The following is an 18,815-nucleotide window of genomic DNA, read 5'->3' on the forward strand; positions in this document are numbered from 1 at the left end:
GAATAGTTCTAAGTTTTCACTTGTATCGCCAGTCTCTATAACTACTAATTTATTAATATTATTTTTTTTTTATCCATAAATCTGTTTTTATTCTCGGTTTATTTTGCTTGAGTTTTACATTTTATTCATATGAATACTATACGTTATTTTAATTGTTTTTTTTTTTAGATTTATATAGATATATGTAATTATGTACTTAAGTATTTTATTATTACGGGGATCCAATTTTTTTACTTGATTTTTTGTTATAATCCTTTATTTATAAATAAAATAAAATAAAAAATAAAAAAGCCTTTTATTCCATGCATTTACAGAATATTTAACAAAATTTAATTCAAAAATCTACTCGAATGAATCGAGTAGATTTGACTCGATTGGCCTTATACATCCAAGGAGATGTTTTGTTATAACGTTGTCACGTTAAACTACCGTCCATAAACCAACTTTACAGTTTACAGACAACCAATTTTTTTATACTACTTAGGTTACATTTGTGAACTTTTAGTATAATATATACTTTTGGTAAATACGGTCGAATTGAGTAACCTCCTCCTTTTTTTAAGGTCGGTTAAAAAAAATAACAAACGCACCAGTCGTCACTACGATTTTCGAAGGTTCCCCTCGATTTCTCTTGGATGCCATCATCAGAGCCTGGTTTCCTTATCATGGTACCATTCTTGGTATATCTCCTTTCCAATAAAAAAAAATTTATCAAAATCGATTCATAAACGATGAAGTTATCCGTGAACATACATAAAAATTATAAATATTTATATACGGTCGAATTGAAAAACCTTCTTTTTTGAAGTCGATTAAAAAATAGTCTATGAACTACTCTAAGACCTACCAAATCATTACCAAATATACGCAGAATATCATTAGAATTTCTCAAGCCGTTTCGGAGGAGTTCGATTGCAAATACTGTGACACGAAATTTTTACATATTAGATCAAGGGACTTTTAAATATATAAATAGATACACATTAACAAAGTTTCGTAGGTTTTTGTAAGTATACCTACTATGTAGCTGACCCAAAAGATGTTGTAACCTAATAAGGATATGAAAACCATAGCATATTTATCTAGTCGAATGAAGATATATAAAATATAATACTTATATATTTTACGAACTAGGTATTTCCATACCTACCAAATACACAAAAAATTAGTAAAAATTTGGCGAACCGTTTTGGAGGAATGCGTCCATACCATAATACCGTGACACGATATTTTTACACGCTTCAGCCTGTAATATCCCACTACTGGGCATAGGCCTCTTTCCCCATGTAGGAGAAGGATCACAGTTTAATCCACCACGCTGCTCCAATGCGGGTTGGCGGATATACTCCCTACTATGAGTAACGATCGCTATCAGGTGTACATGATAACAACCGGGACCGACGGCTTAACGTGCTCTCCGAGGTGCGGTGACAAGGACTGCACAAACACCCAGACCACGACAAACACCTGTATGGCCAATACAAATGTTTGTCATGTGCGGGGATCGAACCCGCAACCGCCAGCGCAACAGGTAAAATCCATGGCTGTATTCGATGCGCCAACGCGGCGGCGAATATTTTTACACAGTGATTTTCATTATGAAGTAAAGTTTAAATTATAAGTTGTAATTTCAATAATAAGTGTTTTAAACTATTTACACTCACGATGTTCGTACCTTTGTCATCTAATAAAATAGTTGCGTTGTACAAATACATACAATAAGAAATTATTCATAAAATGCATATTGTATGAATGTAATGGTTTCAATCAGGTATTCATCTATATAAATAAAACGACGTAAATAATTGAGATATTTATTTTCAATAAATTTGTTATTTTATATCAGTGTATAAACTTTTTTATAAATACTAGTGGTCAACGAAATTCGACCATAATTAAAAATTTAAACAAAAAAAAAACAATAATGAAAATAAAGAACCTTTTTTTAATTTTTCAATTTGACTTCAGACACAATCAAGAAAAGAGTATAATATGCGCGTGTGTGTCAAATACATAGTAGTGTGTAATGTTTTTTTTATTGATTAACTATACATATACCTATGCATAATTTCAAAAAAATATTAGCATTCTGCACTCTTCTTTATATATAAAAAGAAAAGTCCTGACTCATTTATCAACGCCCAGCTGAAAGAGCTGAAGAACTGAAAATTTGCACAGTTTCCCTTTATGATATAGACAAGGAATAAGAAAAGATATTACGAAATTCAACCCCTAAAGGGTAAATGGTGGTTCAAAATTTGTATGGTGAAACAATATTAAATAGACATTTCGAATTGAAAAACTTCGTAGGAGTACTCCCAAAAATAAATAAGCAAATACGTCTGTCGTGATTTTCCGAAAATCAACCCCTTAGGGGGTGAAATGGGGTAAATAAACCTAATAATCGACACGGGTTTCGCTATTTATGTTTTTAGGGACGTTGATTGCGAAAATGGAAGTTATTTCGAAGTCTAAGACGGCGGACATGACATAAAATTAATTAAATTATTTCCCAATACAAACTTTGAACTCCTGTTGAAAAAATAAATAGTCTTAACCCTTAGGTACTACTTCCTTGGGTAGGTTTCCTGCGCGAGCGAATCCGCAGGCAAAAGCTAGTTCTCTATATAAGTGTACGAAATTTCATACTCTACCTTCCACGTGATTTTTGTAAAAAGGGGTACAAAATTTTTGCTGCACGTATTATATATATAGATAACTTTTTGTTTTATATCATGCTTGTAAACATGTATATATTCATAAATAACTAACTAACTATTACTTAAAAGTAAGTTTTTAAGTAAGTAATTTTTTAATAAAAATATTCGATTAATTAATATGATGATATTAAATTTATTTATTTTTTTATTTTTTTAATAATAATATTTAAAAAAAAACACTAACTGTTATTATAATAGAGTTAATTATAATCGTAGAATTATATTTAATCAAAGTATGGACGATAATAGTGATTCAGTGGTTAGAAAAAAAAACTAGTTTCATTTAAATAACATTTTTATTAAAAAGAATACATTATAATAATTTAATATATTTTTTATCTTATAGTAGACGATTATTAATTAGTAGTCACGTCAAGCTTTGTTTTCTCAATCACGACTGAATTTTCTTTAATTTTTCCATTTTACTGACTGAAAATAAAACATGATTAAGGTTAAATAAAATCAATTGAAAAGTATGGATATATAAAAAAAAAAAATTCTAAATTTAAATTTAGACGTTTTTTAACAGACTTCAAAATAGGAGGGGTTCGCAATTCGACTGTATTTTTATGTTTGGTGTCATAGCTTTTCACTGGGCGTACTGATTTTGATGACTTTCATTTTTTAATTGAAAACTGGTGACGATTATGTGGTCGAATTTAAATTACATTGAGATCTGAAAACTAATTCTTGAGAGTCTCTCATTATGTATTTACTTTACTATTCGACTATATTTTCATCTACCTACGTTGTATTACTTGTCGATGTAATTAAAGTTGTTATTTTTTTTTTCGTTTGCGAGAAAACACAATTATTGATCAAACACATAACTGCTATAAGCATAACATTTAAACACTAGGATGATAAAGGTAACTTTCCAATTACACAAAAAGTGACGCTGTGCAACACAGTGTTCGACAAAGCATTTTCCATCAATGACACTTTCGAACGTTGTTGAAAATGCACCGATGAAAATGCCATCTAGTTTGGTTTTCAGACACTACACTTTTCCACGTAACGCTCTTAAACATGTCAATCTTTGGCAGTGTAACGCAGAGACCCTCTGTGTTAGTAAATGGAAAGCAACCAAAATATGACACAATTATAAAACTTTTTACATTGCAACATTCAAACAATATCAGAAGTCACGTAATCATATACTAGAGCGCTTAGCACATTTTGATATTTAGCCATCGTTTCCAGATTACTAGTTAACAACGGTTCTTTAATACAACAAACTTTTGAACACAAATTATATTGCTAGAATATACATAATATATTCAACAGAACAAATATCAAGTTGGCTCAAAGCAGCTCCTATTTTTTTTAATTTTTAAATTCTCACTTTAATGTGTTATATCAACTCTTTTATCGTTTCCCTTTGTAAATGAAAATGAATTAATAATTTTATAAGTTTAAAATTTATTTGTACAAGTACACATCAAACATGAATTATTATTGTATACTCACAGCATCTCTGAGCGTGTTCTCAGCGAGAATATATTCCTCAGATTGCGGGTTCAAGGTCATCTTATAATTAGTTAAAGTTAATCTATCTTTCTGTTTTGCTAAAGTTTCTATCACTACGGCATGTACCTAAAAGGCAAAAAAATATTGTTCTAACATTTTATTTTTGACTACATAGTTGTGTATATAGTTGTCTAAGTAGTTGATTTTTCGGTAATTGAGATATGGCCTAGCAGAAAATAGCCTGCTCAAAATCTGGAGCAACTCATCTGGGGAAGTACCTCAAACTTACAGAAGATCACAGCTAAATAATACTGTTCTCAAGTCGTTCTTGTGTTCCTGTGGTGAGTAAGGTGGTCAAAACTCCTAGCGATGGGCTTTATTAACTGCAGTAGTTGCAGGGGTTCTAGTCTTGCAGGCAGTCTTAGGCTACAGTAACCGGTTATAATTAAGCTGCAAGTAAAATTGCTAATCACCTTAATGGTATAAGAAAAAATATGTCATTGTTATACTATAGTAAATGGACTTTTATTAAAAGTTAATGTAATCTAAATGACTTCAATGTTACCATAACCAAAGAATAATAAATTATACTATTGAAACAACTATAATATATTAAATGGCTAGTTTTGAAAATTAATCATGCTATGTAATAAGTCTGTGCTGTGTGGCTACGGCACCAAAGAATATAGCCACCCCCTCTTTTCCCGTGGGTGTCGTAAGAGGTGACTAAGGGATAACAAGGTTCCACTACCACCTTAAAACTTAAGAAGCCGACCGATGGCGGGATAACTATCTAACCGCTGCCTTTGAAACACATAGGCCGAAGACGGGCAGCAGCGTCTTCGGTGCGACAAAGCTAGCCCTGCGGTCACCAAACCGCCTGCCCAGCGTGGTGACTGGGCAAAACACATGAGTTCACGCATTTTTGGCGCGAACTTGTGGAGGCCTATGTCCAGCAGTGGACTGCAATAGGCTGGAATGATGATGATGATGTAATAAATCTAAATTGATTGTGGTTGGGAACACGGAGGGCAAAAGATCGCGCGGTCGTTCACCAACGAGATGGGCAGACCAAGTCAAAAACTCATCTGCCAATCTAAGTTTTACAGAAGTTTTAAGAGACGCCATGGATAGAGACCGGTGGAGGTAAGTCATCCGCTCCAGATGCAACCCTGATGCTGACCACAATCCTCAGACATGAGGGAGACAAGAGAGAGAGAAAGAGAGAGAGAGAAATCTAAATTGGCGTATAATGTAAACTCATTTATAACATCAGACTGACTTCCATTCTAACAAGATTTTGGTCTGACGTAAGTGTTGTTTTACTAAAGTGTATTTTCTTTTTCTACTTAAATTGAATAAATTTATCTTTCTTACCTTATATTTCTGAGCTAATCGCAGCCTATCTTCGGAGCTCTGTATCTTGTTGAGGCAAGTGGCCAGCATTTGCTTACTGGCAGACAGTTCACTCAATCTAGACAGTAGAGTCTCAATTGGTATGTGTGATGATACCGTTGTACGTCCCAGCCAATCCTGTTGGATTTATTAGTTTTAATTTATGCTCCTTATTTTACATAAATTTTCAATTACTCGATTATTATTAGTTATAATAGTTAATGAAACACAAACTTTACAACTACTACTAAAACTACTTAACAAAACTAACTTTTTTCGTAAACAAAGATTCAACGATGTCCCACTTGTTAGAATTGGCGTGAACGTTTAACACAACCCAGTCGTACTGCAATGGAGTCACCTGTAAAATACCTGTATAGTTATTATATTATAGTATATTTTTTATTTACAAAGGTGGTAAATAAAACTGGTTCGAATTGAAAAATCATTTTTATCATAGATAGCCCATTTACAGAGGAAGGGTATTTTTTTCCCCGTCCAATTAACGCGGGTGGAATCGCAGGGCACGGCTAGTAATATTATAAAATATATTAAGTCTCACTTGTTGTCGTTGGCAAAGCGTGAGCGGTGACATCATATTACCAGCTCCTTCGGTCCAATGGTTCGTACAACAATACGACAGGCAGTGCAGTGTTGATTTGTTGTTCAGCTCCGTTTTATTGGCACATTTCTGCCACTCTGTCATATAGTATAACAGACATATAGTATCGATAGTTATAAACACAATGCATAATTTAACAGTGTACTCTTTTCTATAAAGAAAAAAAAAAAATACAAAATACAATACAAAAGTAGGCTTTTTTTGTTTAAATATCAGTTTTAGGTAATAGCCGGCTGATATAGACGCATAATTTATTAAGTAACAAATATACATGCTTCAGCCTGTAATATCCCACTACTGGGCATAGGCCTCTTTCCCCATGTACGAGGGGTGGCTGAAAAGTTCTGAGCCTAGGGCATTAAGAGTCTAGATAAAATTATAAATAAAATTTATTTTTCAATATAGTCCCCCTGGACTTCAATGCACCTTTGACATCTTTTATAGAGGGCTTGTATCCCTGATAAAAAGTAACCCGCGTCTTTGGCTAGAAAATGTTCATTAACGGCCACCTTCATCTCTTCATCATCCCCAAATCTTCGTCCCCGTAAGTCTTTTTTCAAATTTTTAAATAAAAAATAATCGCTAGGTGCCAGATCTGGACTATAGGGAGAGGGTGATTCACTTCATCAAAGCCAGTTTCTCGCAAGGCTTGCCTCGCAATGCGCGCCGTTGAACCGGCGTGTTGTCTTGCATAAACAAAATTCCTTGGCTGATTTTACCTCTTCTTTTTTCGACAATGGCTTCGCGAACTTTTTTTAAAAGCCCAGTATAATACTCTGCATTTATTATAGTTTTTTTTGGAAGGTAATCTATGAGCATATCGCTGACATAGTCTTGTACGGTATTTGGTTCCTCCGGTGACCCTCCAGTCAATAGGTCTACTGGTATCCGTAATTCTCTACCGTAATTGACATACGCCGGGGTAGCTTTTATGCTCTCATGCTCGGCGGTTCGGTACGACAGAAGGAAGAGTGGTATATACTTGTCCCAATCCTTTTGTCTGTCGTCTACCAATTTCGCCAAATGCCTCTCAAGGGTCTGGTTAAATCTCTCAACCATTCCATCAGACTGTGGATGGTACGCGGTGGTCCTCGTCTTATGCATGCCCAAAATTCTGCACACTTCCTGGAATACTTGCGATTCGAAGTTCCTGCCCTGATCAGAATGGATTTCTAGAGGCACACCAAAGCGACATATCACTTCTTCAACTAACTTAGAAGCGACTGTTGTAGCTTCTTGGTTTGGTATGGTGAACACTTCGGGCCATTTGGTGAATTAGTCCATGACAACCATAAAATACTTGTTTCCCGATTCCGTTACAGGAAATGGCCCCGCTACGTCAACTGCAATTCGTTCCCACGGTGCACCGACGTTATACAACCGCAGGTTCCCACGGCTCCTGGTCTGTGGTCCTTTTACAGCAGCGCAAGTAGTACATTTGCGGCACCAATCCTGTACATCATCTCGACAATGCAACCAGTAAAATCGTTCTCGCACTTTTGTTAACGTCCTTTTGACACTTAGATGACCTCCTGATACGCCATCATGTATTTCACGGAGAACATCTGGTACTCTCGTTCTTGGGACAATTATCTGAAGGTGGAACTCTCTGCCGTTAGTCTTCTCCCATTTGCGGTAGAGTATTCCGTTTTGAAGTATCAGACTGTCCCATTGAGCCCAGTACGCCTTAGTGACAGCGCCAGTGGGTGCAACCTCACTCCAGATTGGTTTTACGTCACCCCGTTTCTTCCATGTGACGATGTGCCGAAGGTCGTCATCTCTTTCTTGAGCTTCCCTCATAGCATCATTCTCCCAGATACCCAAAGGACTTGTTCTTGTTAGCTGTAATGTTACTTCATTAGATTCCTGCTTAACACAATGTTTGCAGACTTCCGAAAACTGCCTTCGTGAGAGTGCGTCGGCATTCCCATGCTCCTTTCCGCTGCGGTGTTTCGCCTTGAAGTCATACTCCTGATCCCGGGCAGGGGGCGAAGCCCCTTGCTTTTTCAGCTCCTCTATTTGTTCCTCGATCCTCTTCATCCTTGCTATCTGGGTCTTCTTCTGCGGACAGTTGAGCTGAAGATGGCCCCTCTCGCCGCACTTGTAGCACATAACTCCAGCACTTTTTTTCGTAGGAGCCTTAACCTCCTTGACTTCCTCAGAGACCACGCGGATCTTATGGGTCTGCCGTATGTCATGGCGAACAGCCTCGACCTCCAAAGCATGCGCCAATGTTTCCTTTATCGAGGTATGGTGACGAAGCCTCACTGCAGCTCTGACCTCCAGGTCTTTGATTCCGTCGACAAATGCTTGAACAATATTCGTGTTTACCATCTTGATGTCGGCTCCTGGGTATGACTTCCTGACGAGTTTTTCGATTTCCAACGCCCATTGTTGAAGTCCTTCTCCTGAACGTTGGACTCTGTCACGCAGTTGGGCACGGAATACGTGCTCCAGGTGTCGCTCCCCGTATCGGGATTCAAGTGCCTCCATCAAGTCTTGGAACCCATTTCCTGGCAGTGCTTCCAGGACAGACAAAGCTTTCCCTCTGAGCGCAACAGTGAGAGCGGTCAGGCATTGCTCTTCCGTCCATCCGTTCGCAGTAGCAACAGTCTGGAATTGTCGACGATAAGCGTTCCACGAAGTAGTGCCGTCGTATGGCGGCACTTTCACTTTTGGTCCTTGCGCCACTCCGGTAGTTCCACTAGACATCGCAATTCCTATGGTTTCAAGGCGTACTACTCTCTTCTTTAGTTCAGTGAGGCCGGTTTTCACATTTTCAAGATCCAATCCTAACCCGGTAACTCGTTCTTCCACTACGTCGATATCTTTTCGAAGCTTAGTCACCGCGTCGCTAACATCTTTTATAGCCCAAAGCGTTTTTTCTTGGAGCTCTTTTTATTGCTCTTGTAATTCTTGCAATTTGAAACTTGTTTGCTCTTGTAATTCTTGCAAAGCACCACGAATTTCTGCCTTTTGTTGCTCTTGTGATTCTTGCAAAGCACCACGAATTTCAGCCTTTTGTTGCTCTTGTGATTCTTGCAATTTGAAACTTGTTTGCTCTTGTGATTCTTGCAAAGCACTACGAATTTCAGCCCTTTGCAGCTCCATTAATTTAATGAAACTTCATAATTGAAGAGCCACTTGAGAGTCTGTAGAAGCTGCGGTGTCACTGGTGGGCGTGGTAAGGTGGGCGGATCCAGTGGGCGGGGCTTGAGACAAAGTAGGCGGAGCCTGAGTCTGAGTAGGCGGGCCTGAGCCCGAGTGGGCGGGGTCTGACTATGAGTGGGCGGGCCTGAGCCCGAGTAGGCGGGGCCTGAGTCCAAGTAGGCGGGGCCTGGGGGGCGTGGTCAGTGGGCGGGACATGATAGGCGGGGTCAGTGGGCGGGGCTTGGTCCACGGTGGGCGGAGCTTGGTCCCCAGTAGGTGTGGCCTTCGCAGCTCGTTGTGCCCTTGTCCTGACGCCCTTGAAGTCCTTGAAGTCTTCTCTCGGAGTCAATGGCATCTCCAAATCTCACTTCTGACACCAGTTGTTACGTGTTAGGGTTCGAAGGATTTGGAGAGAAAGACCTGCTGCCTCTTTTCAAGACTTTATTCACTAGCACTAGGTCCGACACAAAGCACTAGGTTCAAACACTAAGCACTAACGATGTCCTAAGTCGTAGCCAATGTCGTAGGTTTCGCTGGTACCACTCTTGATCACTAGTTTTCACTTTGAAGTCGCCTCAAAGATCGCTCAAACTGAACTGCCTCGCTCGCCTACCTGCGGCTATTTATATCGGCCGACACGAGGCTCAGACCATTCTGGAAAGTTCGCGTATGTACCCGGTTTTCGAGACTATACTTCTATATAGTTCCACAGTAGTTCCTCTAACGCCATCTAGTATTGAGTAGAGAGTTTCATGCTATCGCTGTCTTTGTGTGGTTTCAATGGTTGCCGCTAGATGGCGCTAGTTTCGTTGTGTGTTCGTAACAATAATATCTCCAACTCGTTCCTTACTAAAGCCAAGCTCTTCTGCTATCTGCCACAATTTTATTCGGCGATCGTCCAGTACAATTTTTTTTACTTTTTCGATGTTTTCATCGGTGATTGCGGGTTCGGCCGACCCGAGCGGGGGTCATCTTCCATAGTCTCTCTGGCTTGTTGGAATAGGCGTGTCCATCGTTTAACCGTGGCTGACGACGGTTCAGATTCTCCGTATTACACTAGAAGTTTCTTCAAAAATTTCTTTTGCTGATTTCCCCTTTTTAACGAGGAATTTGATGACGGCGCGATGCTCAAACTTCGTTAAGTGCAGTGATGACTCAGACATGGTGATGTTTACGGTTCAATTACTCAAAGCGTAATGAAGCTAATGACGTGAAACTTCGCTTATATAGTGGGTAGATGTCGTTCAAATAGCTCACAATTTTTCAGCCGCCCCTCGTAGGAGAAGGATCAGAGCTTAATCCAGCACGCTGTTCCAATGCGGGTTGGCGGATATATTCCCTACTATGAGTAACGATCCCTATCAGGTGTTCATGATAACAACCGGGATCGACGGCTTAACGTGCTCTCCGAGGCACAGTGGGGAGACCCACAAGGACTGCACAAACACCCAGACCATGACAAACAACTGTATGGCCAATACAAATGTTTGTCATGTGCGGGGTTCGAACCCGCAACCGCCAGCGCAACAGGTACAATCCATGGCTGTAACCGATGTGCCAACGCGGCGTCAATATACATATAGTATAAAAGTACATATAATATAAAAATACATGTAATACAAAAATATATTTTACATTCCGTCATGTGACAGGGTAACAAGGACCAAGTAAAAAGTTAAATAAGCAAAATTGTTAATAGTGACTATAAAACTTACAGTTTCACGTACCCAATAATTTAATATAATCGGAAACCATTTTAGTCTGATGCGTGTCCACTCCGGGCTGGTTAAAGTGATTTGAAAGTAAGTTATTTATTTTTCTTAACAAACCATCAATGCTGTTTCCTTGAGTCTTGACTGTGTGTTGGAATTGATAGACCTGGATAATAACATTGTGGTTATATATATTTGAAATAAAAATAAAATCATAGACCTAAGTAAATAAATATTGAATCTATATAGTATTAGTTTTGATATTTTAATAATGGTAAATTATAAAAAAATTCGGGTGCAAAAAGTTTTGAATTATATTTATTATATTAATATTACCGCAGCCTCTGGACTCCGCCCTAACATTCTGAAAATAAAACATTCATATAATAGATTAATGAATAATCATGCTATAGCATTCAAATAAAATTAATTTACATGTGTTTTTTTTAACCAGTATCCGTCTCCAATATATATCATTTATTTTAATTTAATATAATAAAAATTTTAACTAATTAATTTTTTATTACAGTTAAAATTTTCATTAAAATGTAATCACTATAATATGGTTGAAATAAATTTTATTTTTTATTTGCATTTTTATATAATATAAACTTAAAAATATTAATTTACTTTATTATAAAGAAACGTACGTAAGTAAATCCGTGAGGTCGGTTATTTTTCCTTCCACTTGAAGGAAACTAATGTAGTGATTCAACGCGAGAGGCCTTAGAGATAGAAGTTCATAAACAAGCTTCTTATTTAGCGTCTGTATTAAAAATAACACAACCTGAAATAGAAACGAATCAATCATATAAAAAAAAAAAACAAGAAAAAAAACTATCTTTTATGTAATTATTGACTAACATTTCATAATATACCTACATTAAGGCTATTAATAACACTTATCAGATATTTAAGTAATGACAAAATATTTTATCGTTTTTACTTTATAATCGAAAATGTTTTACACAACTGCCTTTCTTAGGTAAAAGTCAGTAACCATTATTCACTGCATTACTAGAATACTAGAATTTGTTAAATGTTGATGTCATGTCTTTTTTATGATTACAACTGTAAAAGTTGATGCCATGCCATTTTTTATGATTACAACTGTAAAAGTTTGCGCCATGCCATTTTTTATGATTACAATTGTAAAATATATCGTCGCTGAATAGGCAAAACTGCTAACGTGCACAAGGGCTGTTTTGAGAAAAAACAATTTTAAGTTTTTTTTTTGCTTTAATCTGTCACAACTTTTTTTCTTTTGGGTGAAAGTAAGAACTGTTAAGGAAACATAATCATGATTTAATTTTATCTACGCAATTAATCTATTACACTGTTCGTATTTTAACTATTTACGGAGTTAGCTGTCACTTTAGGATAAATCCTCTGAGTCCTGAAAAAAAACCAGCAAGGGAAATTTACTAACCTCCACGTTAAGTTCACGGTTAGGGAGTCGCCAACTACTAAAGACTCGACTGTGTTAACATTCTCTTTGGAAAAAAATACTAACATTATTTAAAAAATATAATAGTCGTAAACGAAAATTACTAAGAGATAAATCTACTACAGAAAGACATATAGCAAAAAGACATTCAGCATCGGATACTAGAGAAATCTCGAAAGCTTTTCACTTTCAAGACATAGTTGCCAATTAAATAATGGGATGATTATACTTTCATCACTTTTTATCTTGTTCCAGCCTAAATATTATTACTAATGTGAGCAACAAAAATGTTTATTATGAAATATTAACCCGTATAATAAATAAATAACACCAATTTAACATAAATCTTTATTCAATTAAAAAATTTGTTCAAACAAAATTGTCATTTTCTCAGATTATAAATAAAACAAAAATCACCTTCCTCCGTAATTTTCCACATTTGTTTATAAAAACGTACTAAATAAAAACATAATGTAGAGTTTCGCTATTGCAACTAACACAAATAACTCCCTCTGGAATCACTGTTCAGTTCAGGCGCTATATTGTTCTTTTATACTAAGCTTAGTTTAAAATAACAATATCACGCCTGTCGTTCAAAACAGTCATCCTAGACGGAGTTACTTAAGTTAGTTACAATTACAAGACTCCATTTTAACAATAATCAGTATACTTATTGTAATTTAAATAAGAGATCAAAACTGAACATTATTAACTTCTAATTCTAATAAAATATTGATTGAGAAATAATAATCTACTTAATCCTCATTAATCTCATCCTCTTCGTCAGTGTCTGGTAGCGTGTCCTGAACGTTCGCTATACAAGGCATGTTTTTGTATTCATCGTGGTGTTCTTCTGCGATTACTTTTGATGTGCACAATTTCCATAAATCATCGTACTTCTTTTTAGAAATAGGCAGCCGAGTTTTATATATCTTTTTTAACACACTTTTGTTTTTTCCATTGACAGTTAACTCTTCTGCTTCTGTTACATCAGCCGCTCAAAAATGCTAATATCCTGTTACTTAAATTACTGAGTAAAGCAAAAATACTAAAGCGCCATGGTTGATGATTCTTGCTGAAAGATTATTTACTTATAAGCATGAGTATACGTGATTTCAATCAGCAGAAACTACTAAATCACCATATCTTGTGGTTTTTTCTTAAGCTCATTTGACTTAAAGGACCCGTGGTAAAAAAATAGATTCAAGCGAAAGTTATATAAATACCATCGGTTATCAAAAGTATACTTTCAAAAATTACTAACAAACCTGAATAGGGCTTGTTGCAGCGAGCATAATACTAAACCGACAATTATACGAAAATGTGTCGAAGTAAGCCACACATTAGTAAAAAGTCGCAACACATCTTGTGAGATTTTAACCCCATTTTGAGTGCTAAAGCGCCAAAAAAATGCTCTGATCGCCACGAGACCCGGACTAATAGGCAGAGAAAAAAAAATGCAGTCGAACCATATATATAACTCATTTTGACCAAAATGGCGCTTTAGTAGTTTTGCCTATTCAGCGACGATATGAAAAAACTTATTTTATTAAACCTATATTAATATTATAATAGATTTAATCAAAGAAATCTAAAACTTTGACCTCAATATTCTTAGATTTTGATATTTTTAATTTACTGCCTTTTTATCACTTCAGCCTATCGCATGAACCCATGTGTTTTGCCCATAGTCACCACGCTGGGCAGGCGGGGTGTGCCTTTTACCTGGAGAATTTTTTGCAGAATTTGCAGGGCAGAATAATATAAAATATCTAATAATTATTATAATAGTAAGCTATAATATAAGCTAGTAAACTTAAAAAGGAGTCCCGGCACGAAAAAGGGACTTATATAGTGTGATAGCCCTTTTTCCCCCCTCGAACAAGAAAGTTCCCGTTTTAACCTAAAGGGCGTGTTTTTAAAGATATAAGGGCTTTTCCAACCTTTCAACTTGGAAATTAAGTGTAGTGGTGCCATCTGTTGTCGAGTATTTGAACTTCATTCAGAACAACTATTATTGGGGTTGCATTTCAAAAGGCGCTGCGAGCAATTGCAGCATGTGTAATAATGGCGCGAAATTTAAAATTCCAATTTCAATAGTCTTAAATTACATTTGTTACTATAATAAGGTTATTAAATTTTATGTATTTAACAGCAGTAGCTAACTTATATTTTGGAGTTAAAGCAACATAATTTTAGTTATTCAAATTAGTTCTGAAAACATTTTGAAATTTAAGTTTTTAAATTTCGCGCTATTAGCACGTATGCTACAGCTGCAGAACCTATTGTTACGGCGGACGATAATGTCGAGAACATTCTAGGTGTGAGAAAGAAAATATTCTCAAACTTTCTCGAATATCCTAGAGCCTTGCTTTCTGAATATATAAGAGCCCGGTGACGCCCGCCAGAAATAGTTCGATTTGAATAGCGAAACAAGCGATTTCGAAACGAAAAGGAAAGAAGTTATTTAAAAAAAAATGCGGATTGGAAATTTTTGTTAAATACCCATGCAAAGCCGGGGCGGAAAGCTAGTAATACAATATAATAGTCTTTTTGTATGAAATAGGTTTAAAGAATATTTATTTTCTCATTGAAAATACAGTCACTTACATGAGAAACTATCAACATGTGGGTAAAAATACAAAAATTGTCCAGCAGTTCACAGATACATTACGATTTGTTTTATGTATAACACTGTAGTTACGACGAATTTCTATCACCAACCATTTTCCATACTAAAATTAGACCATTCCTCAACTTATATCCATCATCTAAATCATTGCCTTTATTTAATAAAGTAGAACTATCTATTAAGCAAATGAGTTACAGGCAAACAGCGTAACTAAATCAATTTAATTTCAAACATATACTTACAGTTAATATGGCATTGCCGTCGCCAACAGCTATAGCCCCATCAAGTAACTCGGTCTTAGATTTCAAGCTACGATGAGAGTGTAAGGTGACACTTCGGCCTAAAATAAGCCTTTTTAATGTAACTGCCACTGTTTGGTCCGATTCTGCCTTATCTTTGGGGTCTTTACCGGATTGAGCGAGCACAACTGAAAATTAATAAAATGTATATAATTTCCTTAGTATGAATTAATTGTAATATTTTTGTTAACATTTTTAGATTATGATTATGGCAAGTTTGTAAATTATAAACTTGTCACAAACTTACATAATTTTTTTTTTAAATTTAATGTTTCTTTATTAAATATCCTCTTTTTATTTATCTGTGCATTATTTTTATCATTTTCTTAATATCATTTCTTTTTTAATAATAACATAATATATGATTTCGTCAAATAACAGGGACATTATATAGTTTATGATGAAGATAATGTAAGCTAATAAATAATCTGTAAATTAAAATATTAATAATAATAAAACCAAAAACTTCATAGTACAAAAAACATTTGCAAATTATATTTAATAATAATAATGTTTACCAAACATATTTCCAAACTTAACCTATTACAATGAAATAAAAATCAATACTAAAGAAATTATATTATGGTACCGTCACAATTTGATAAGTACTAGTGCTACAAGTATTCATTTATATCTACCCTACAAACTAATTTGTTTACTTCATTCATTTTGTAAAGATTTAAAATCTGCAGTGAATAATTTAGTAAATACGAAGAATCGCTTCAGCTTGTAATATCCCATTGTTGAGCCTCTTTCTCCAGTAGGCGAAGGATCAGAGCTTACTCAGTTGTCAGAGTTAAAGTTATTACTCTGATTTTTTTTCTTTTCTGAAGCAGCCCATTTAAAACAGTACCTCATTTTAGAAGATCACAGCTAAACAATAAATAAAACGTTGTCAAGTAGTAGCCAGTTGGAATCCAGAGCTTCAAGATAGGGTCAGCAATAATTACCCAGGATCTCTGGTTCCCTTAATCTGAACAGCAAGACAACACTACTTGAAAGCGATATAATTTGTCAGTAGTATGATTCTAACTAACAAACAGTAGCTTTCATTGAGGATTAAATTTTGATATTAATACTTACTTAAATCTAAAACTTTCGGTGACACTAGACTAGATAATGGCAGTAGGTTTTTGTTAGTGCTTACAGTTGAACTAAAAACATTGTCTGTTTGTCCGGGATAGGATTTTTGACCGATTGCTAAGATTTCTTGAGTAGATAACTGAAATGAATAAATAGCAAAATGTAAAAAAACACACTCATATACAGGCTAGATCAGTGATTCTCAGTGGTCTTTATCGACCCGCAATGGTCTATGACAACCTGCAAGATCTATAAAAAAATTGGGGGTCCATTAAATGAAAATGGGGGTCCACAATAGTGGATCTCAACATATACTGATAGTACCTATTTATATACATTATACTATCTTACAATATAAAGTAATTTTTTTTTTATATTTGTTTATAAAATTGTGTAAGTTGTAGGATGTAGACATTCGCTTAGTGGTCGCAATACATTTGGAACTTGTAAAAACCTACACATAATTATATACCAGTTAGAAATTTACAAGAAATCAATATCAGGTAAGTAAGGTAGGCCTACCCAAAACCATGGCAAGGGGTCTATAACACAAAAAAGTTTGGGTACCTCTGGGCTAGGTATTTTATAATTCAAAAATTATTATTTGACATTTACGTTTCACAATAATCTATATAATAAAACCTTATTCCATCAACTTACAGAAATAATATCTTTACAAAGCAGTGAGTTTAGTTAATACTTTAAGAATAATATGTTACATTGAAGCGAAAAGCTTTCTTTTACTCCGATTTAAACATTACTTATTTGTATATGGAAATAAAAAAGCAGTCTTAAACTGGTTTATCTCATTCTAAATTTTTAAGTTTTTTCATAAATAATGAGGAAAAAATTTATTTACCACATCATCGTCAAAGCTAAAGGCTTTTGCTTTTGTTTCGCTAGTATTCCAATAGTCATCATCGGACATATTTAGACAAAATATGTAAAAATACATAAAACTTTCAATTTCAGTAAATAAACACATTCAATAAATGTTAAACGTCAATATGAAATTGTCAAATGTCAATTAATTACTGCCTTAGTGCTCCCTCACACTTACAATTAAGTTGGCCGACTACCGAACAACTAAATTGCGTAGGTACGTGTGCGGACGTTTACAACTTAGTTGATCAACTTTATTTTGTTGGTTGGTTAGCCGCAGACTATTCGATTTAATCAGTGACAGTGTTGCTAGCGCGGTGCGTGTGCGTGAAAATGCGGAAAAAAACGCTCTAATTGCTCTAATAATAAAAAGAAGATGAAAACAAAAAAGAAAATTTTGGGTGCACATATATTAAGTAATAGATTAGAATATGGGAAGCATCGTACATTGCATTCTAAACTCACATGTTATCCAGATAAATTTTTTTCATACTACAGAATGAGTATTTCGTCTTTTGATGAACTCGTATATCTAATTGGGCCAGCAATAATCAAACAGGCCACACCTTTCCGACTCGTTATAGCCGTTGAAGAAATATATTTTTTTTAATATAATTAATATACATCCACGGGCTTTTTAAACCCATGTCCTTTTTTATTTCTAAAACATGCTATTTTTTTAATTAAGGTTCATCTATAAGTTCTTCTACTATACGTAAGAAAAGCATTTGTATCTCTTCAAGGCTAATTCAGATATGATATCACGAACAATAAGATATCCACAAAAGTTATATGTACCAATTTCAAAAACTAACTCTTTATATAAAAAAAAATGTATACTGTATATGGCTATAAAAATTCATAACACATTGCCCGATACCTTAAAAGACCTTACAATTGCAATGTTTAAGAAAAAATGATTTGATCTGCTGTTGGAGAAAATGTATTAGGTACGATGTTAATGACTTTTTAGTGCACGGAAACGGTCAAATAAACGTCACATCTAAGAAACATATCAATTATGGTTGTATTAATTATATCGTTTTAGGAAGAAATTATATAACAATCATATATATAATGTATAATTGTTTTTTCCAATTATGGTATATTAATTTTATAGTTTTAGGAAGAGATTATAACATATATTAATAATGTATAAATAATTTAATACTTTTTCTTTCTCAATTATATTAATATTGGTTGTATAGTTTTAGGAAGGAAGTAAATAATATATTAATAATCTATAAATAATTTAATAATATATAAATAATTCAAAGATAAATAATCTACAGTTTATGTTAATAATTGTGTATGCTCGCAAACGAAAAAAAAAACCGACTTCAATTACATCGACAAGTAATACAACGTAGATCGACGACAAAATAGTCAAGCAACTACGCGTT

General features: G+C 34.9%; 1 protein-coding gene across 1 annotated transcript; it reads right to left on the reverse strand.

Moving 5' to 3' along the window:
* Positions 1-2,997: 2,997 nt before the first annotated feature.
* On the reverse strand, positions 2,998-17,538 carry LOC123665178 (vacuolar protein sorting-associated protein 16B). Its single transcript, XM_045599522.1, has 11 exons — positions 17,390-17,538; positions 16,531-16,669; positions 15,391-15,575; positions 11,720-11,856; positions 11,406-11,433; positions 11,085-11,235; positions 6,148-6,284; positions 5,857-5,946; positions 5,568-5,723; positions 4,191-4,316; positions 2,998-3,149 (listed from the first exon to the last, which is right to left on the reverse strand). The coding sequence occupies exons 1-11, from the start codon at positions 17,513-17,515 to the stop codon at positions 3,129-3,131; spliced, it is 1,296 nt and encodes a 431-aa protein (XP_045455478.1). The 5' UTR covers positions 17,516-17,538; the 3' UTR covers positions 2,998-3,128.
* Positions 17,539-18,815: the final 1,277 nt, after the last annotated feature.

Source organism: Melitaea cinxia, chromosome 23, assembly GCF_905220565.1.
Source record: "Melitaea cinxia chromosome 23, ilMelCinx1.1, whole genome shotgun sequence".
In the NCBI taxonomy this organism is placed as follows: Eukaryota; Metazoa; Arthropoda; class Insecta; order Lepidoptera; family Nymphalidae; genus Melitaea; species Melitaea cinxia.